The following is a 19,326-nucleotide window of genomic DNA, read 5'->3' as shown; positions in this document are numbered from 1 at the left end:
CTTAATACTTCATGTGTGTACTCTATTAAGTCTCTGCACTATTTTAGGATGCTTTCTGTTTCTTCTCAGTTGTAAAATTTTGCTATAATTTTCCTTTGTGTGGATCTTGATTCATTCATTGTCCTGGGTACTGGATGGGCACTTTCAGTCTGGAGACTCAGGTTCTTCAAGTATGGAAATTTTTTGTACTGTTTTTTTCCAATAACTACCTCTCTTCCATTTTATCTGTTCTCTCTCCAGAAGTCTTTTATTTGAATAGCTGTTGGACTTTATGGACAGAACCTTAGTTTTCTTATCTTTTCATTCCTATTGTCTGTGCCTTTTTTTTTTCAATCTTCTGTAATATTTCCTCAACTCTAATGTCCAACAACATATTCATTGACTTGAAGTGTTTTAGCCATTATAGTTTTTAATCTCTAAGATTTTTTTCTAGCTCTCTGTTGTTCTTGCTCTCTCTTCATCCTGTTCTCATTTCGTTAATGTAATACCTTCTCTTACCTCACCAAGTATATTAATTATAATTTCTTTGAAACTTTGTTTCTCTGCATTAACTGTTCTATTTACTTGAGCTCTTTTTCTTTTTAATTGGAGGTTTTCTTTGAATATCAGGTGATCCTTGGGTTTTTGTCCATGTTTGAGAGAAAAACACAAAAGTTGCCCTTGGGTGGCGCTTATCAAATAGTGCAGTTCCCTGTGGGAGCGATCAGGGGCATTGCCAATGTCTCCCATTGGGGCTTTCTTCCATAACAATGTCAGGTTTTTTTTTTCCTGGGATAGTTCATTTTCTCCAGAGAAATATTCTATTATCTTCTGCCTGGGAAAGTGTAACTTGGTTGCTAGTGACCTGGAGGTAAGTGAGAGGAGAGATCTGATCTACTACTTTTTGTTTTCTGCCTGGTTTCACCTTCCTTTGTGTGTGGTACCTCTCAGACTAGATCCTCTCAACTAATTTCTTCAGTTAATGTACCTCTTGTCTCTTTCATTGGAAGGAAAAGCAGGACTCTGCTTGCAGACTGGGGGACTGGAGCTGTAATAGCTCCGTAGAGTATTTTAAAATAACTACTGTTCAGTTGCTGCCTCATCCCCATCTTCTGTGAAATTAGTGCCCCTAATACCTTAACCATTCAGAGGTTGAGGTACAGATTGACTTGCTTTTCATCTGCAGGCAATTTCTTTTCTTTTTTTTAAAAATTTTTTATTAAGGTATGATTGATATACACTCTTATGAAGGTTTCACATGAAAAAACAATATGGTTACTACATTTACCCATATTATCAAGTCCCCGCCCATACCCCAATGCAGTCACTGTCCATCAGTGTAGTAAGATGCCACAGATTCATAGTTTACCTTCTCTGTGCTACACTGTCTTCCCCGTGACCCCCCACACCATGTGTACCGAATGTAATGCCCCTCAATCCCCATCTCCCTCCCTCCCACCCCACCCTCCCACACCCCTCCCCTTTGGTAACCCGTAGTCCCATCTCGGAGTCTGTGAGTCCATCTGCAGATAATTTCAATAAATTTTTCCTCCGTTCTGCCAAGTCATTTACATCCCTTTTCCACATTCATATATGTTGGTCCAGATTTCCAGTTGAAAACTGCTACTTTAATCAGAAAGGAAATTTCTATTTCTATTGCTTGTTCTGTATGTTTATTGATTTTTTTTTTTAAGAGAAAAGGGCAGAAACATTTTACTTTGTCATCCTAAATCAAGAGTCTTCCTCACTGTTTGCCAAATGAGAAAACTGAGACTCAGAGATTAGGTGACTTTCATTCCCTCACCCACCACCTATTTCACCAAACCACTCTTGTCAAGGTCACTGATGATCGACTGCCACACTGTTAACATGGATGGATCGTTCGCAGGGCTCACCTTACTTGACTTATCAGTAATAGTTGATACAGTTGGCCACTTCTACCTCCTTTATGTGTTTTCTTTACCTGTTCCTTGGGTGCAGTATTCTTTTCTTTTTCCTCCCAACCTCCTAATATTGTAGAGCTCCAGGGCTCAGTCCTTGGTCTTTTTTTCTATGCCTATTTTTTTTCTTTCTATTTTTGTTACTTGTGTATCAATTCTCAATGCTTTAAATACCTTTTGCATGCAGACAACTCCCAAATATACATCTCCACCCCAGGCCTGTATCCTGAGCTTTAGATTCAGTGTCCAACTGCCCACTCAACATTTCCACTTGGATGTGTGATGAGCATATCAGACTCACGAATAACTAACCCTGGACCCCTGATCTCCCCCCACAAACCAGCTCCACCCATGAGATTCCCTGTATCAACTGGTGGCAGCTCCGCCCTTCTGGTGACTCAGGCCTGGAACCCCAGAGTCATTCTTCACTCCTTCCTCCTGTTACACCCAAAGCTGCTCCATGGGGGACATCTGTTGGCCAATATTAATCCAAACAGAACCACTTTTACACTGTTACATCTAATGCCCTCCTCTGAGCCATCATTTCTCACCTAGATGACTGCAATTATTTCTTGCAGTCTTCCTGCTCCCACATTTGTCCTTTTATAATTTATTTGAATTGCAAGCCAGAGGGAGCCTTTAGAAACGTCAGCCAGATCATGCCTCTTCTTTGTCCAAAATTCAGAGGGTCACAAAAGATCTGGCCCTTGTAATCTCTCTAAACTCATCTTCTTCTATACTTTCCTTCCTTACTCTTTGTAGCCACATGGGTGTCCCTGACGTTCTAGAGACACAACAGGCTGCTCCCCTGTCAGGGCCTTTGCACTATTTCTTGAGCCAGACATAACATATCCTTACCTCCCTCCTGCAACTCACTTAACTCCTTCAATTTTTTGCTCAAATCTTACCTTCTCAGTGACCACTGCTGACACCCTTAGTATTCCCATCCTTGTTACCCTCTCTACTTTTTCTTTTTTCCATATTTCTATCTTCTAATATTTTATACAGTTTATTACTATTATTTTTGTTTTACTGTTTATTTTCTCTCTCCAGCTAGATTGAATGAGTCCCACAAGGGCAGGGATCTCAGTCTATTTTGTTCTCTTGTATCCCTCATGCACTGAGATGAATGCCTAATGTATAGCAGGCACTCAATAAATACTAGTTGAATATGAGTAAATGAATTTAGATCTGGGTATTTTTACAGTTCCATGTTCTTTTCTGGGCCATCTGGCATGCTATTAGAGGACATTTAAAGTGCATTCTATAGGTGTTTTTGAGAAAGGGGATTGCAAGGTTTGGCCTGGAGTAGGGGAAATGTATGGGGGAAATAAAATTTCATCCTTTTGTCCTTCCCAATTTTTTCTTTTTGGCCTCTATATCTCCCTTTTTTGCTTCCTGTTCAGCTTTATGTGACTTCTTAAGTCCGTTTGTTTTTTCCTGTTGTTTTATTAGATAAAAATGCTCATTTCTAGGTAGTACTTAGGTTCATTCCAATACTGAATATAATTCAAGATTCCATGCTAATGATATAACACTTTCCTTTTCTCTCCAAGTGAGAGAAAATATTGATTAACTTCCTCTCCTTTTCTACTGCTTCCTTGTACCCATCCCTTCCATCCATTGGCCCTTATAACAAACAAACAAACAAACAACAACAACAAAACCCATATTTTCTTGTATGAGTAAATTCTGGGTTGACTCTACTAGGATTTCAAAAGCTGTCTAAAAATATCTCATTTAATTATTAATTTTGTATGATTGGTTCATTGAAGGTAGTCACACATAAGCTCACCTTTTAGAATTTAAAACAAATAAACAAATTTCTGACACAGGGATACATATAGAAAGGATGAATAAATTCCAAACTGCAGAGGTTGAGGTTTTGTGGCTTATAATCTCTTCCCAAATTTGAACATTGACAAACAATTCCTCCCCCAAGTAGAAGTGATACTTCCAAAAGTCTGATTACTAGGGAGGGTTTGTGGGGCAGAGGAGTAGTGGGGTAGGAAGGATGTCTGTGTATAATGTATACACTTCATACAGGTGACCAAGTGCCTTATTTTATAATTCATGGAGACTTGAATTTAAGCACACAAAGTTTTCCTAAACTTCCAATTATATTGGACACAATCACGTTTTCTTATAAATTAAACAAATTTGTTTACTGAAATGAATGGAAGAGTTAATTTTTATATGTAATTTAAGTCAGATACATTTAATATACAGTATTTAAATATATGCAACTAGTATGTGGGACAAATGTAACTCATGATAATGTAATCATAACAGTTTTATTATTTTTTAAATTTCCCATAGGCCTCTTATATTTAGTGGGAACACATGTCTATTGGCCCTAAAGAAAACTGAGGCTGGTGCCATAGTTTTTTCTGCCCAGTTTTGGGTACTGGATAGCCCTGATATCATTTTAAATCATGAATGCAATGTCCATCAATCTCAAACAAAACTCCAAACTCAAATTCTTTCCCCTTTTGTAGTTGGGACCAGCTTAGACCAGAGCCTGCAGGAGGGCATAGTGAGAGGCGGCAGGGCTGGTTTTTCTCCTTCTTTACTTCCTGTTTCTCCTCTGGGCCCTACTGGCTCTGGGTGTTCAGCTCCAGCCCCTGCCTCCAGGAGGCTGTCCTCCTAGAGGACAAGACCTAAGATGACCTCACACAGGAAAGATTCACAAATGCCCCTCCTGTACATTGTCCAGGCTGTACCACTAAAGTAGAGATCCAGACCACTTCTGCACCCCTGGATTTGCCACACATGAGTCAGCTCCCAGCCACTATATTCCCCAACAATGGGGGTCATGCTTTAAACAATCTGAGCAGCCTCTCAGCTCTTCACCCCCAACGAGGGTGAAGGGGCAGCCCTCTCCCCATGCTGGGGATGGTGCTCCACAGCACAGTTTCCTCCAGACAGGCCCTTCTCATTAGATCCTTCCCACTCTTCTTCTCTCTTAAGCTCTACAATCTTGAAGTGAGGCGCTGCAATTTGGGGAGGAGAAAGGAAAGCTCATGTTACAGAAGAATGCCCACTTGCACACGGAGAACTGTTGTAGCAACTGATGCAGGCAGGGGTCTGGTGGATGCTAAAAACAAGTCATGGGGGACTGTCACATGGCTAGTCATGTGGCTTCAAAGACTCACACCCCAGGTTATTTTTTAATTACCAAGTCAAAAAGGTACCATCCTGGTGGAGAAAGCTGGCAGACGTCATCTTAATGGAGTGATCAACCAGAACATGACCAATAATAGGACACAGCGGCCCTCCTGGTCCCTTGGAGGGACACACTGAGAAGGACTCAGCATCACTCGTGTAGTCTTCTTACCAAAAATGCTTAAGTTTAATCTAATCATGAGAAAACACTGAGTCAAATCCAGACTGAGAGACGTCCAAAACAAGTAGCTTGGAGTTTTTCTTAAATGTCAATGTTATTAAAGAGAAAAAAATGTGAAGGAACCATTTTAGACTAAAAGAGATGAAAAAAACCATGATATTAAATGCAATGTGGTATTTTTAATTAAATTGCAGACCCACCTCCCTCTCAAACAAAAAACAACTAAATCATATAAAGGACATTTTAGAAATCTGAACATGGCTTTTATATTAGATAAAAGCGGTGGATCAATGTTAAAGTTGTGTGTTAAAATGTGATGACTGTGCCATGGTTATATACAAGAAAGCCTTATTCTCAGGAGAACAGGAGAAAATATGGGTGAAATGTCATGGTGGGAGAGAGCAAGAGAGGTCAAAACAGAGGCAAAATACAGCACAATTTGGTAAATCTAGGTGAAAAGTTTTGGATGTTTATTTTTTTCAACTTATCTGTAGGTTTTAATTTAAAAATCAAATGTTGGGGGAAGAAAGAGACATGGAACCAGCCCTTGTCCATTTTCTTTGCAAGTATACAGATGGAGATTTGGTAACTCTCTTTGAAATTTCATTTCCATTGTGTCTTGGTACCTGGTTTTAACTTCAATTATTACATCTTATTATGCATATATATTCCTAAAAGGCTAAACATGTAACAGCAATAGCAACCTTGAAATATTTGTACCACAATTTATAAAACATTTCCACTATATTTTCTCATGTTATCTTTACAACCATCTTAGTAATGTTTTTATTCTTCCCATTTTCCAAATGAAACACTGAGAGGCACAAAGCTGAGCAGCTCAGCCGAGTTCACACACCTGAGACTAGTGCCCTCATTCTTTGATCGCAGGTCCCCTCTTTTTTCACTACACACATTAAACACCCAGGAGGGCTTTAACAAAGCCATTGACTCTCTCATTACTTCAGTTTTTACGGAAAGTAGGAGAGAGACTTACGGATGTTGTTTATCTCAGTCTGAAAATCCTAGCTCAGCAACGCCGCAGGTGGCTCTGCACACCCCCTTGCATGGGCCTGCTGGTAAACCCTGAGCGAGGGGCGCCGACAGCCGCAGCCCCACCTGTCGGGCCAGAGCGCAGGAGCACGTGTGTCTCCAGGTCTCATGTCCTTGCGGATCACCTCGGCACAATGAGCAATTCATAGACATAAATTCCCCGGAGACTGGATAGACATCCCCTCAGAATACGGAGGGAAATCTTGTCACAACTCCAGCTGTCTTTCAGGGAGATGACAACTCACACGGAAAGAAGTTCACATGAGTCACAAACCCACAGCCCCGGAATACTAAGCAGCCTGTTTCCACCTGACAGCTGGGTTGAGCAGAAGCTGTCTCCGTTCCTTCTCTCTTTTTCTAAAAACAACTTAAGGAAAAAAGAAAAAAAAAAAACGCCCTTTCTGAGCTTGCTGAGGGCCACAGATATGTGGCAAGGAGGTACAGTAGGCCCCAGACACGTGGTCATGTTTTTGTTCCTTTTGTATCTTACTGATGACCGGGGCTGTGTCTCATCTGCCTTCACTGTGGACTGAAGATGTGAAGAAAGGAAAGAAAACGGGGAGAGAATAGAGGACACAGCTAAATGGCATAGAATATAAGCATATTCTTCCCTAGGACCCTGTCTTTCAACCGGACTTTATGGAATGAGGCTGGGCATCTTTCACTTCCAGAGACGCAAACAGCACCAGATGACTGCAAGTTGTTATTAGAGGATAGTTTTCTTTAAAGCCATCTTGTCACATTATTTTCTGCAGCCTTGGCAATCTTAATTACTCAGTATGCTCTAGAAGAGCTAGTTTTTCTAAAGCTCCTCTTCTCTCTATGGAACCCAGTTGGAAAAAGACACCTTGTTAACTAGGGCTCTCTGTTCCTGATGGACACATATCAGAGTGATACACACTTAGAACGTTGGGGGTCTCTGTTAACACTGGGGAATTTTTCAGTAGCTCTAGAACACTGCCAATCTGAAATAGCATGTTAACACCTAAGAGTTGTGAACCCTGTAGTGTGCTTTGTTGTGCTACTCAAGATTATTCAGTTCCGCTAAAGTTAGAGAAACAAACAAATAAGGAGGGTAAGTGAAACTGAGTAGAGAGAAACAAGTAGGCAGAATTCACACGGTGTGTATGGTAAGACTGAGTGCATTGGTAACCCTGTGTCACAGTAGCCACTTTCACAAAGTAGAAAATGTATGCATTGAGCATAGAGAGGGAAGTATGGAAACGTGTAATATTCACAATGAATCCATACGCATACGAGAACAAACAGTCAAGACACACTAAATAATGAAACACATGAGGATTCAGATGAAGTCTTAAATCAGGCATGTATTGGTGATTCTATTCTGTCCTCAAAAATCCTCTGCACAAGAAATGCAGAGTCCATAGCTGTGCATCAGGCTGACTGGTAAGCTACAGCTAATGGCCAGTGAATTTGTCCCTGAGTTTTTCCAATAGAGCAAGCGCACCATTGACCCAGACACCTTTGATTTGCTGAGCTTCCTTGCTCAAACCTTAACTCTGACCATTATAACCATGCCATGATGGAGGAGGCCATTGTGGCAGAGACAGTGAACAGGTCATACTATGTTCCCTGAGATTCAGATAGTTGGTTACTGAAGTTGGATCTATTTAACTTTAGAGCATTCTTCCAATCACTCAAACACTTGTTCACTCATTCATCCAATCATCCATCCATCCACCCAATAAATACTAAGCAACATTTTAGTTATTTTGTATATATTATTTCAAATAACCCTCATAACAACCCTATAGAGAAGATATTATTACTTGCATTTTACAGATAAGGAAACTGAGGATAAGGGAGATTAAATAACTTGCTTAAGATTACACAGCAAGAAACACGTAAGAAACACGTGTTTACACAGTAAGATTCCACAGTAAGAAACACGGAGATGATTTAATTTAGGGTCTTTTTGACTCCAAAGTCATGCCCTTCTTATTCTGGGGGAGGCCAAGCTATTCCTCCCATATCCTCTCACTTAGATCTTCTTTGGACACCAACCATCTGTAAAATCTACCCCTCATACTTCCCATGTCCCTTTTTATTTCCATACTACTATTGCCATTTAATGTAACTAAATTATCATACTAACTTATTGTCTGTCTACCCCTCCACCTGATTTATTAACCTCTGCTATCCCAGTGACAAGAAAAGCTCTTGGCACATAGTAGATGTTCAATGAATATTGACTGAAAGAAAGAGCAAATCCTATTACTGAATATTTTCTAGATACACTTTTGAAAATAAAATTACAGGTTCAAAACTGCCTTTGACTGAACAGATTAAGCCTGGAAAAATCTATGATTATTTTAGTTGTAAAGGACATGGAAGATTTCAGAACAAAATTCCAAGGAGAAAAAATGAGCTAGAAGAAAATTCCACTGCCAACTCTGTACCTACATGGCCTCACCACAGACCCTGGTTGACACTACAGTTTGGCCACCTTCATGTGATTTTTAACACACTGTAATTTCAGAGCCTTGGACGTCTCCTATGGCCACCTCCATGAAGAGGTCCAGAGAAAGGGAAGTTTTATTGTGCGCACATTACAAAGGGCATTATGTTTGCTTCCCCCTACTGTGAGGGGCTGTACCTACATGTTAGCTTGTTCAGGAGTCACTTTACTATTACCTCCAGTTTCTGGTTAGGATTCTGAGCCTTAGTGGCAATACTAACTTGCCCTAGGTATACAGCCTAATGAGTAACAGAGTCAAGATTTGAAGCTGTGTCACCTAATTACCCCCAGTCCATTTTGCAGAAATACTGTCCCAATGAGAAGGAGACCCGAAATGAATAGAAGTATGAGTTTTTCTAAAAAACCATACCAGAGACTGACAGAACCCAGAGTGAGCCCAGCCATCCCCCAACATTGTTCCTTAGAATGGGTGAAATGAATTTCTCCTTTATGATATGGCTTGTTGTTCTGTAAAGGGTAAAACATCAGCTGAAGAGGTCTAAAGTAGTGCAATTTTTGGTGAATTCACAGTTAAAATAAAAATGAAACTGATTTAGTAAAATTGGAACACAATTTCTTTGGCCACGGGGTTGGTAGGGTTTGGCTCATCTTCTTGGATATAAAAATCATTTTCTCCAAATTAATTTCTTGAAAACTCAGCTGCCCCAGCTTTTTAGCCAGGAGGTTAAATTGCTCCGATGGACACCAGAGGATCTCAGAAGCATCCTAGTCAGCAGCATAAATGAAATGCGTTAGATAATTTAAATTTCATACAGTAATTCTCAGAGGCAACTGAACTGTCAAACAATCATCCATCACTCCATTCATTTCTGCCCCTGTAGGTATCAGCCAGATTTCTGGAGGAAGATCTGGTATCTGGATGGTGCCATTGTTGCAGGTGAAGAGAAATGGGATGAAAGAGTGTCCTGGCGCTGTTTGCCAGCAACCTGCCCTTCTGAACATCACTCTGAAACTTGTCAGATCAGATACTAGAATGTTCACATATGTTAGGAAACCAAAATAGGTTTTCAAATAGAAAAAACCTAAGTTGGATCTATTAAACTTTATTCTTTCAATTGCTCAAACATTTGTTCACTTGTTCATCCAATCACCAATCCATCCAGCCACCCAATAAATATTTTTTGAGCATCTACTTTGTGTCTGCTGCTCTGCTGAACTGAAAATAGAGTTTATAGATCTGTGTGGTTAAATCCAGCAGCCATTAGCCGCATGTGGCTATTGAGTACTTGAAATGTGCTGGTGCAATTAAGATATGCTGAAAGTGTGAAATGCACAACAGCTTTCAAAGACTTAGTATGAAAACAACACAATGAAAAATGTCTCAATAATTTTTATATTGATTACATGTTGAAATGATTGTTTTTAATATGTTGGGTTAAGTGGAAATATAATCTTTATATTTTATATATTGGGTTAAATTGAAACATAATCTTCACAGTTAATCACCTATTTCTTTCTACCTTTTTAATGTAGCTTATAGGAAATTCAAATACATATATGGCTTGCATAACATTTTTATTGGACAATGCTGTTGTAGACTATTTGCAGAAGGCTTCTTCCTGCTATTATTATGTTTTTGGGAAAGATTGAGAGTGTCTTTCAGAGAAGATAAAACATAAAGGCAGAAGAGATGAACCATTGTGATTAGATGATATTGCTAGGTTTTAGGTCATTAAGCTTTTGTTCTGAAAACTTTACTTTGGATGCTAAATATCTAGGTTCAGTATTTCTGGAATTGAAAAAATGTAGAAAATTGGGGATGCTGCAATCTTTGCTGCTCTCTGGTATTTCCTTGGATATCCTGGATTCCTGAATATCCATGGATTTCTGCTAGCATATGGTGACTAAAAAAGATGACTTGGAAAGAAGTAAATACTTATGGAATGGGCTTTCTGACATAATGATATTATGGGAATTAAGTGAAGCTAACTTGATGTTTCTTTTTTATTTGAAGCAAGACATCTGGGTTGTTTTATGTTTGCCTTGACCTGCTAGCAGGAAAATAAGTACTCTGAACTGTAATTAAGTTGAAAACAATATTAAATAACTCAGGGAATTGGTGAAATTAACAAGCTTTGGCAAAAGGCTCTAAATCAAAGTTAGAAGCTCAATTCTCAGATCAACAAATAAGTGGAATTCTTTCCTTTTTAAAAAGCTATATAAACTAAAATATGTCCCTCTTTTCTCTGTTATTCACAAGTGTTACATGGTTTATAGCCTCCTTTCATGCCCACAGTTATGCTCAATCAGTTCCTCCTGGAGCAATGAGAAAAATATAGATGGAGAAATTAGCCTAGCCCTTCGGAATAACAGAAACAAACAATACATAACAAACAAAAAAGTACCCTCCTAGTGCAGGTCCTTAGGCACAAAAATGCTCTGTGTCTATCTCTGTCCAGCATGAGTCAGTTTGGAATGAGTTTTCTCTTGTCTAAGGAGCTCAAAAGAAGACTTTGAATACACATTGGGGATTTATGAAAATGATAGAATTAAAAATATGAGTATCAGGAGCACAAGGAACCATCAATGACTCTACTGGGAAGAACACAGCAGCATAAGAAGAAATGGGATATGGGGTTGATTTTTCTAGGATTGAAAAGCATGCCATCAATGCCAGATATTGTAGCAGAGACAGATGGCATGGCAGATGCCGTGAAAGAAAAATGACTTACTACTAGGTGAACCAGAAAAAATAAACAAGAAGGACATAGGAAAAAGTACACAAGCTCCCCCTCTGTCATCATCTTCCTGTAAATATCTCACTGGATTCCATGGGGTTACAGGTTGCAAACAAAGTGTCTCATCCCTTTCCCCACTAATTGCATGTTTAGAATTTCCAGCCATTCTTTTGTGAGGACTCACATTTTGTCTATTGGTTTTATAAGGAAGAAGGGAAGGCAACAACTAATTGGATATATGATGCCAACCTATAATGAAGAAGATGCTACTGATCATCTTTTCCTGGCTCTGTTGGTTGCTTCGTGATATGTAGAAACTAGACACAATTCATTGTGGTTTATTTTAGAAATGTTCCCAATTAACATCCTTACATGGTGCAAACCAAATGAATGGGGTTGGCATTGTAATAAATTTAAATCAAACTTGTTTAAAATGTGTCTCAGAAAGCTGGACTGGGTGCTCTCATTAGGTTCCCGGGGGTTAAAATAGGTGCCTCAGCAAAATTACAAGTTAGTGTGTGCTGTGGCTCCATGGAGTTGACAGGAGAAATGACTGAAGCCAATAAAGATGATCGATAGACGGTAAGAGTCTACTAGGAGCTATGCTCACATGTGCATACTGTACAGTGCCAACGCATGTAGATTTAATATATGGAAATTCAGCAATGTGCACTTGTAAGCACAGCAGCATTGCTTATATTAGAAATGGAGGCAATGGAGCCTAGTAGTACCAATGCAAGTTGCTTAATTAATAGAAGTATGGGAATGATACTAAGGATTTTCCAGCCATTACCAAAAAGAAAAAAAAATGAGGCTGGACAAGTACCTTGTAATGGTTTGGTTACTATATTTGGAGAAGAAACTGAATAATTAGTTAAAGGCTATAGAGTAATATGCTTAACAAAGAATTATAGTAGGGTTCTCAGGGGTGATTTTGCTTATGTGTAACATTTGCTTTCTGTATTGTTTTTGAAAACATTAACAGCTCTCCTAAGGTAGTCCCTATTGTACAGGTACAACTTTCACTTACATACACACACATATGATTTACAAAATCATTGCAAAAATGAATATTAATAGCAACATGGAATCCAGAAATAGCTTGGACACCATTTTTTCCCACTTCCAGAGGAGCAAATGCATCTACGGCCAGCTGGCAATGCCTGTCTAGTTCTAATTTTCTTCTTTCTTATCTCTTCTTCCCTCTATTGCCCTGATCAGGGCTTTCCTCTGTTAAAGTAAAGTAAAAAAGACTAAATGGAGAGAATGAATTTCCAGAGACTAGTATCAAACTGTCATGTCCACTGGGGCCACCTGGAACAAATGAGTCTACTAAATTTGAAGGTACATATTTTCTGAAAGCTAGGGCAAAATCCCAGGAAAGCTATTTCAATCTGGAACAAGTCCTATGTGAGGAATTGCCTATGGTAAGTCCTGGCTAAATCCTCCCAGAGGAATAAGCTCAGAGCCTGACAGACAGCCATGAGTGGCTCTCCCCTTGGTGAGGCGTGAGGGAGAACAGGCTGTTCTCACATAAGGTGGCTGATTGCTGAAGAGCTACAAAATGCCATGTTCCTTGACCTTATCAACAAGTGCAAATATGTATTGTTTGACACCCTTCATTAGACCTCTGAACTTGGACAATGACTCATGTAAAGTAACTTCCTATTCCGCTTTGTGGAATTTTCTCTAAGAAACCTGGGGAATATGTAAATGTTCTTGATTCCAGCAGAGGCTGGACAATACTGCAGTTAAAAATTCTATTGAGCACAAACCTATTTTTTTTAACCCTTTGTATCTGCTTTCTAATACATTTTAACACATAATAAGTGTTCATACCACAGACACCATCATCTTATAATCACAGTTTGGCTCCTAATTGAGAATTTCCTCCTTCTATAGGCATATAACACAAATTGTAATCTTTCCTGTTTGAGAGACTCCTACCTTACATCCCTAAAATTAAAAATAGGAGTAGGATGGGCAAAATGGGCCAAATAAAAAAAAAACTGAAAAACCCCAGATGTTCTTCTATACTGCACATGGTATAAACTGCAAAGGACACTTTTCCACAGAGGAAAGTAGTCACTGGGCCCTTAAAATGGGAAGCAATTTCAGTCTTTCACAGCCCCTACTAAATGGCATTTATTTAACTCACTGGGTAGCTTTAGTGTTCCACTTTAATGTGCCATTAAGCATAGTTTGATATATTATCCTTGCAATAAACACTTCTTATACTAATAGAGTGTTGATGATTTGTTTTCTCAAATACCTATTCTTTGCTTTCATAAAAATTTACATTTTTATGTCGGTTCCACAAATAATTTCTTATTATGAATTTCCAACACTGATATTGCTTTATAATAAACTCCTAATTTACTCAGAATCAAGGAAGTGGAAAACTCTAGCAGAGAGTTCAAAATATAAATATATTTTTAACATGTCTCTGTAGTTGAGAAAGAGATAAATGGCAAGGAAAATAATTTCCATTACTATTTTTTTTTTTGGTCAGAAATGCAAAGAAATTCAGAATGTACTTTAATCATGTGTAAGTTCTATGACCCTATACTAATTTTTCTACAGAAAAATTCATATGTACTTCAACCATGTATAAGTTCTATGACCCTATACTAAGAATAAACCTTTATAGAACCTGATTTAGTATAAGATCTTGAACTGCCTTTGAATCATCAAGGACATATTTACTTTCAGGGTAATTTAATGCCAATTACTCTTTTATAATCCTTTGAAAATTTGTAAATCCATGTCATATCATAAACCTCAAATGACTGCAAAATTCTTGTTTTCCTCTTTCCCCTGAATATCTTTGTTCTCATTCACCTCGGGTAAGTGGTAATTCCTATGACTGTAAACCTCAACTAATTAGAACATTCTTTTTAATTTGTCCTCTCAGACCATCTTCTTTCTCAGTCATCCTAGGCAGGTTTCATAAGTAGATGTAAATTGAAGAAAATCTGGTTTTGGGAATGTTCTGAAAACTTCCACAGGGAGATGCTTAAACTATCATCTTGAAACAGTTGTAACAGAAAGAGAAATGCTGCAGATCCTTGAGAATCAAAACCAAAATTGCAACAGAGTCTTATTTTGAAATACTGGCTCCTGAAAACCCTCTGTCTAGTGGTACCACTTAGCACTGTTATCACAGACTGGAAACTAATCAGACCTAGAGTCATTATAAAATAGGAAGACCCTGGGGGAACCTACTTCAAAATAATGTGGCTGGGTTATAAACTCCCCTTCCAATTAATTTTATTGTTTTACTTGATGAAATCACAGAAGTGAAATAAACCTTGAGAAAGCGAGCACCTTCCCCTTGCAAGGACTCCCAATGCCTGCACCTGCTTGACTGATAAGATGTAGGGTACACAGCTTTGGCTTTGAGGGTAAATACTGAGGCTGACAGACATCAACTGGAAAGGTTTTTATTTTTCATATTCAGTGAAATCAGTCTGAATATATTTCATTTCCTATTGAGAGTGGAATAGGTTGCTGAGCTAGAATCAATAACTGGAGAGGCTTTTATTAAATTTCTTCACTCACCTTCCATGGGGGTGTTACTGTCCGGTCGATTTGCAAAGACCACATCCACATACTCGAGCTGCAGCCTCTGGAGGGAGCCCTTCAGTCCTGAGAACAATCCAAATATTAGAAATAGTTGACCTTTGGTTTCCTTCAAGAATTTACTTAAAAAAAAAAAGCACTGGATTTGTTTCAAAAAGACGTTGACTATAATAATGTGTTAATTGCTCCCTAGGAACTTTAAAAAAATATTTCAAAAGCTGACTTTGTCCCCAGAAATAAGTCTTAGAACTTTCTCAATGATATTAGTACTCTTATCCCACTGGAAAATACATAATGACTCATATGTGGCAGTACCCAGAAATAAAATGTAGAATAAAAAGCAGCCTAAGAGTTTAACTTACTTCTTGAAAAATTTAGAATAAAAAGGAGCCTAAGAGTTTAACTCACTTCTTGAAAAATGTAAATTAATGTTAGGTTTAGCATTACTTAGTGGGCTTATATGGAGATGGTAATATATTGCACATCACAAACATTAAAATGGTATAAATCACAATTCTTAAGCGACTGCCAACCCTGTCTTAATGTATATATAGGTCTTAATTAGAATAAAAGGGTTGGCAAATGAAGGCTCTGCTTGACATTGTATTAATTGAAACAAAGTTCAAAGAACCTTAAGTACTTCATAGTTGAACTCCACCATTTCTATTATTCCCCCCTGTTTTTTTAGGAAAGCACTTTTATTTCTTTTTCTTTATTACTCTTATATTTTATTTAAGTAGAGTTGCAAAGACACTTGAAGCTATTAAGATTTCAGAGGTAATATAAGAGCGAGAGCTTTAAAAAAACAATCTGGAACCAATTTTCTATGTTTCAGCCCCAACCATTCAGCCCTAGTCTAACTCACATTCTTATGAGTACATTAAAAAATTCTTTAATTTCAGTAAAATTAATACTTCCCTAAAATAGTATGTATTGTATAGAATATTATGCAAGCAAAAGATGACAGTGTTCAAGAATCATTTTATCTTATTTTTATGAGGCACAGCATTTCCTTATCAGCCTATTTAATTCCTCAGGAAGACCAGAGGATTTTCTCTTTTTATTATAGGCATAAAGTTAATTGCATGTTAAATGAGGCTCTTATAAATTTATACTTGGCACATTTAAATTTGATTTTTCAACCTGGTTTATTGGCTAGGCACAACTACTTTTCTGACAGAGAAATGGAGAGCTTGAATATAGTTCTGGAATTACTTTTCATTCACTGAGAAAGGAATATTCGTGATGGTATCTTGTCAAAAGAAGCTCTTATGAAGAAGTGGACAGGTGTTATAGGGTCTAATCCCTGCTCTTAAAGAACTGTGGGGACTTTTAGGCCTGGCTATTACCAGCTGTCTCAAGGGACAGCTTGAAGTTAAATTTGCCTTAAAAAGCACTAGAATATGAGAATGTATGGAGGACGAAAGGGAAGGGCATGTATGGAGGAGGGAAGGGAAGAACAGGATAAGCAAGCAAACAGGTAACGGTATCCCAGGGTTTGGAAGGTTGGAAATCTGTACTGCAGCATGTTGCGTGATCCCACCTGGGTTATTTGACTTATAGTGACTCATTTCTGTAATCTGCAGTGCAGATAACAATCCTTACTACCTTCAAAACTGCTACTCTGGAAAGTAGTTTTCAAACACTTTGTAAATGCAGTAGTCTATAGAAACCTGATAATACAGCAGTGGTGCTCACATCTGGAAAGATTCAGAATGAGAGGTGCCAAAGACTCAATGCCAAAGATTTTCACTGGACCTCCTGGTTTTGGAGGGAGGCATTTAGTGACAGTTCTGGCCCATGCCTGGCACTGGAAACAAGTGCTCTCCTTTCTGATGATGGCACTCTTCCTATGTGTCTCCTCTAAACAGCTCAATGTGGACTGAGAGTAACTAGAAAAAGATGCTATGACTAACTCAGCATTGTTGTAATGCTGTGTGATTGGTCATGACCGATTCACTCATTTACCCTTCCAATCTGTAAGCATGTACTGAGATCTAATTTGATCCTGAAACTGTGTCAGGTTCTGGGGTGTAAAGATGCATGGACACCATACGTATATTTTTTATTTTGATATCATTAATATACAATTACATGAGCAACATGTGGTTACTAGATTCTCCCCATTATCAAGTCCCCACCACATACCCCATTATAGTCACTGTCCATCGACATAGTAAGATGCTACAGAGTCACTACATATCTTCTGTGTGCTATGCTGCCTACCCCGTGCCCCCTCCATTTATGTGTGCTAAGAGTAATGACCCTTAATCCCCTCATCCCTCCTTCTCACACACCCTTCCCAGTCCCTTTCACTTTGGTAACTGCTAGTCTATTCTTGGGTTCTGTGAGTCTGCTGCTGTTTTGTTCCTTCAGTTTTTGCTTTGTTCTTATGCTCCACAGATGAGTGAAATCATCTGGTACTTGTCTTTCTCTGCCTGGCTTATTTCACTGAGCATAATACCATCTAGCTCCATCCATGTTGTTGCAAATGGTAGGATTTGTTCTCTTCTTATGGCTGAATAGTATTCCATGGTGTATATGTACCACATCTTTATCCATTCATTTACTGATGGACTCTTAGATTGCTTCCATTTCTTGGCTATTGTAAATAGTGCTGCGATAAACATAGGGGTGCATATGTCTTTTTGAATCTGGGCTCTTGCATTTTTAGGGTAAGTTCCTAGGAGTGGGATTCCCGAGTCAAATGGTATTTCTATTTTTAGTTTTTTGAGAAACCTCCATACTGCTTTCCACAATGGTTGAACTATTTTACATTCCCACCTGCAGTGTAGGAGGGTTCCCCTTTTTTCTCATCCCTGCCAGCATTTGTTGTTCCTAGTCTTTTGGATGTAGGCCATCCTACCTGGTGTGAGGTGATATCTCAGTGTGTTTTTAATTTGCATTTCCCTGATAATTAGTGCTGTGGAGCATCTTTTCATGTGCCTGTTGGCCATCTGAAGTTCTTCTTTGGAGGAGTGTCTGTTCATATCCTCCGCCCATTTTTTAATAGGGTTATTTGTTTTTTGGGTGTTGAGGCGTGTGAGTTCTTTATATATTTTGGATATTAACCCCTTGTCAGATATATCATTTACAAATATATTCTCCCATACTGTAGGATGCCTTTTTGTTCTGGTGATGGTGTCCTTTGCTGTACAGAAGCTTTTTAGCATGATGTAGTCCCATTTGTTCATTTTTAATTTTGTTTCCCTTGCCTGAGGAGATGTGTTCTGGAAAAAGTTGCTCATGTTATATTTAAGAGATTTTTGCCTATGTTTTCTTCTAAGAGTTTCATGGTTTCATGACTTACATTCAGATCCATTTTGAGTTTACTTTTGTGTATGGGGGTAGATAATAATCCAGTTTCAATCTCTTGCATGTAGCTGGCCAGTTTTGCCAACACCAGTTGTTGAAGAGACTGTCATTTCCCCATTGCATATCCATGGCTCCTTTATTGTATATTAATCGGCTATATATGCTTGGGTTTATATCTGGGGCATGGACACCATATTTGTACTCAAGGAGCAAACAAAGCATCTATTGGCATAGGCTCATTGTTGAAGGTGATAGTGTGCACCCATGTCATGGACTTGACATAAAAACCAGTCTCATTGTATTGGGTCATTCCTCACCTCTCAATGCTTTCTTTGAAAAGCAGTTTTTCTTGATATTTAGGCCAAGATTCAAGTGTATGTATGTGAGAATAGAAGGAGTGATGTGTTGTATCATGTCAGTGTTCCATTTGGCTCCTACTCTAGCTTTTAAGTGGAGAAAAATGAGACTGTGCACCTAGGAGACACTTCCCATTCTGAAAATCTGAATCATATAAAGTCTTGTAATCCATGGTATGAACTTTGGATTTAACTCAATGTGAGATAGAAAAACATTGATGGTAGGCTGGATGGTCAGGAAATGGGAGTTAAGCAGGGGAAATGATATTATCATATTTCCATTTTGAACTAATAACTGGATGCTGAGAATGTCCTGTTGGAGCAAGAATGAAAGCACGGAGGTTACTGCAGGAGATGAAGGCTGGACCGAGTGGTCAGAAGGGTTCAAATTCAGGATAAGTTGTGTAAGTGGAAATAAGAGGACTTGCTGGTGGGCTGGATATAGAGTACGGAGGTAGAGGAATCGAGGTTGACTTGGATCTCGGGCTTAAGAAGTGAAGTGACTGTTAGTAAGGTGGGGAAATTGGGAAAAGCAGATTGGCGATGGCAGTGGGAGCCATGTTCAGTCAGAGTGGCACAT

General features: G+C 38.7%; 1 protein-coding gene across 4 annotated transcripts in view; it reads right to left on the bottom strand.

Annotated features, from left to right (window-relative positions):
* The window catches only part of KCNAB1 (potassium voltage-gated channel subfamily A regulatory beta subunit 1), a 384,525-nt gene that overhangs the window by 34,058 nt on the left and 331,141 nt on the right, over positions 1 to 19,326 (bottom strand). For all 4 annotated transcript variants that reach the window (XM_057499443.1, XM_036904133.2, XM_036904135.2 and 1 more), the window contains exon 8: positions 15,055 to 15,141. In XM_057499443.1, coding sequence (XP_057355426.1) covers positions 15,055 to 15,141 — 87 coding nt within the window. The remainder of the gene's footprint in view (positions 1 to 15,054; positions 15,142 to 19,326) is intronic.

This window comes from Manis pentadactyla, chromosome 1, assembly GCF_030020395.1.
Source record: "Manis pentadactyla isolate mManPen7 chromosome 1, mManPen7.hap1, whole genome shotgun sequence".
Classification (NCBI taxonomy): domain Eukaryota; kingdom Metazoa; phylum Chordata; class Mammalia; order Pholidota; family Manidae; genus Manis; species Manis pentadactyla.
The sequence above is the reverse complement of the archived record's forward strand: the minus strand, read 5'-3'. Positions and strand labels throughout refer to the sequence as shown.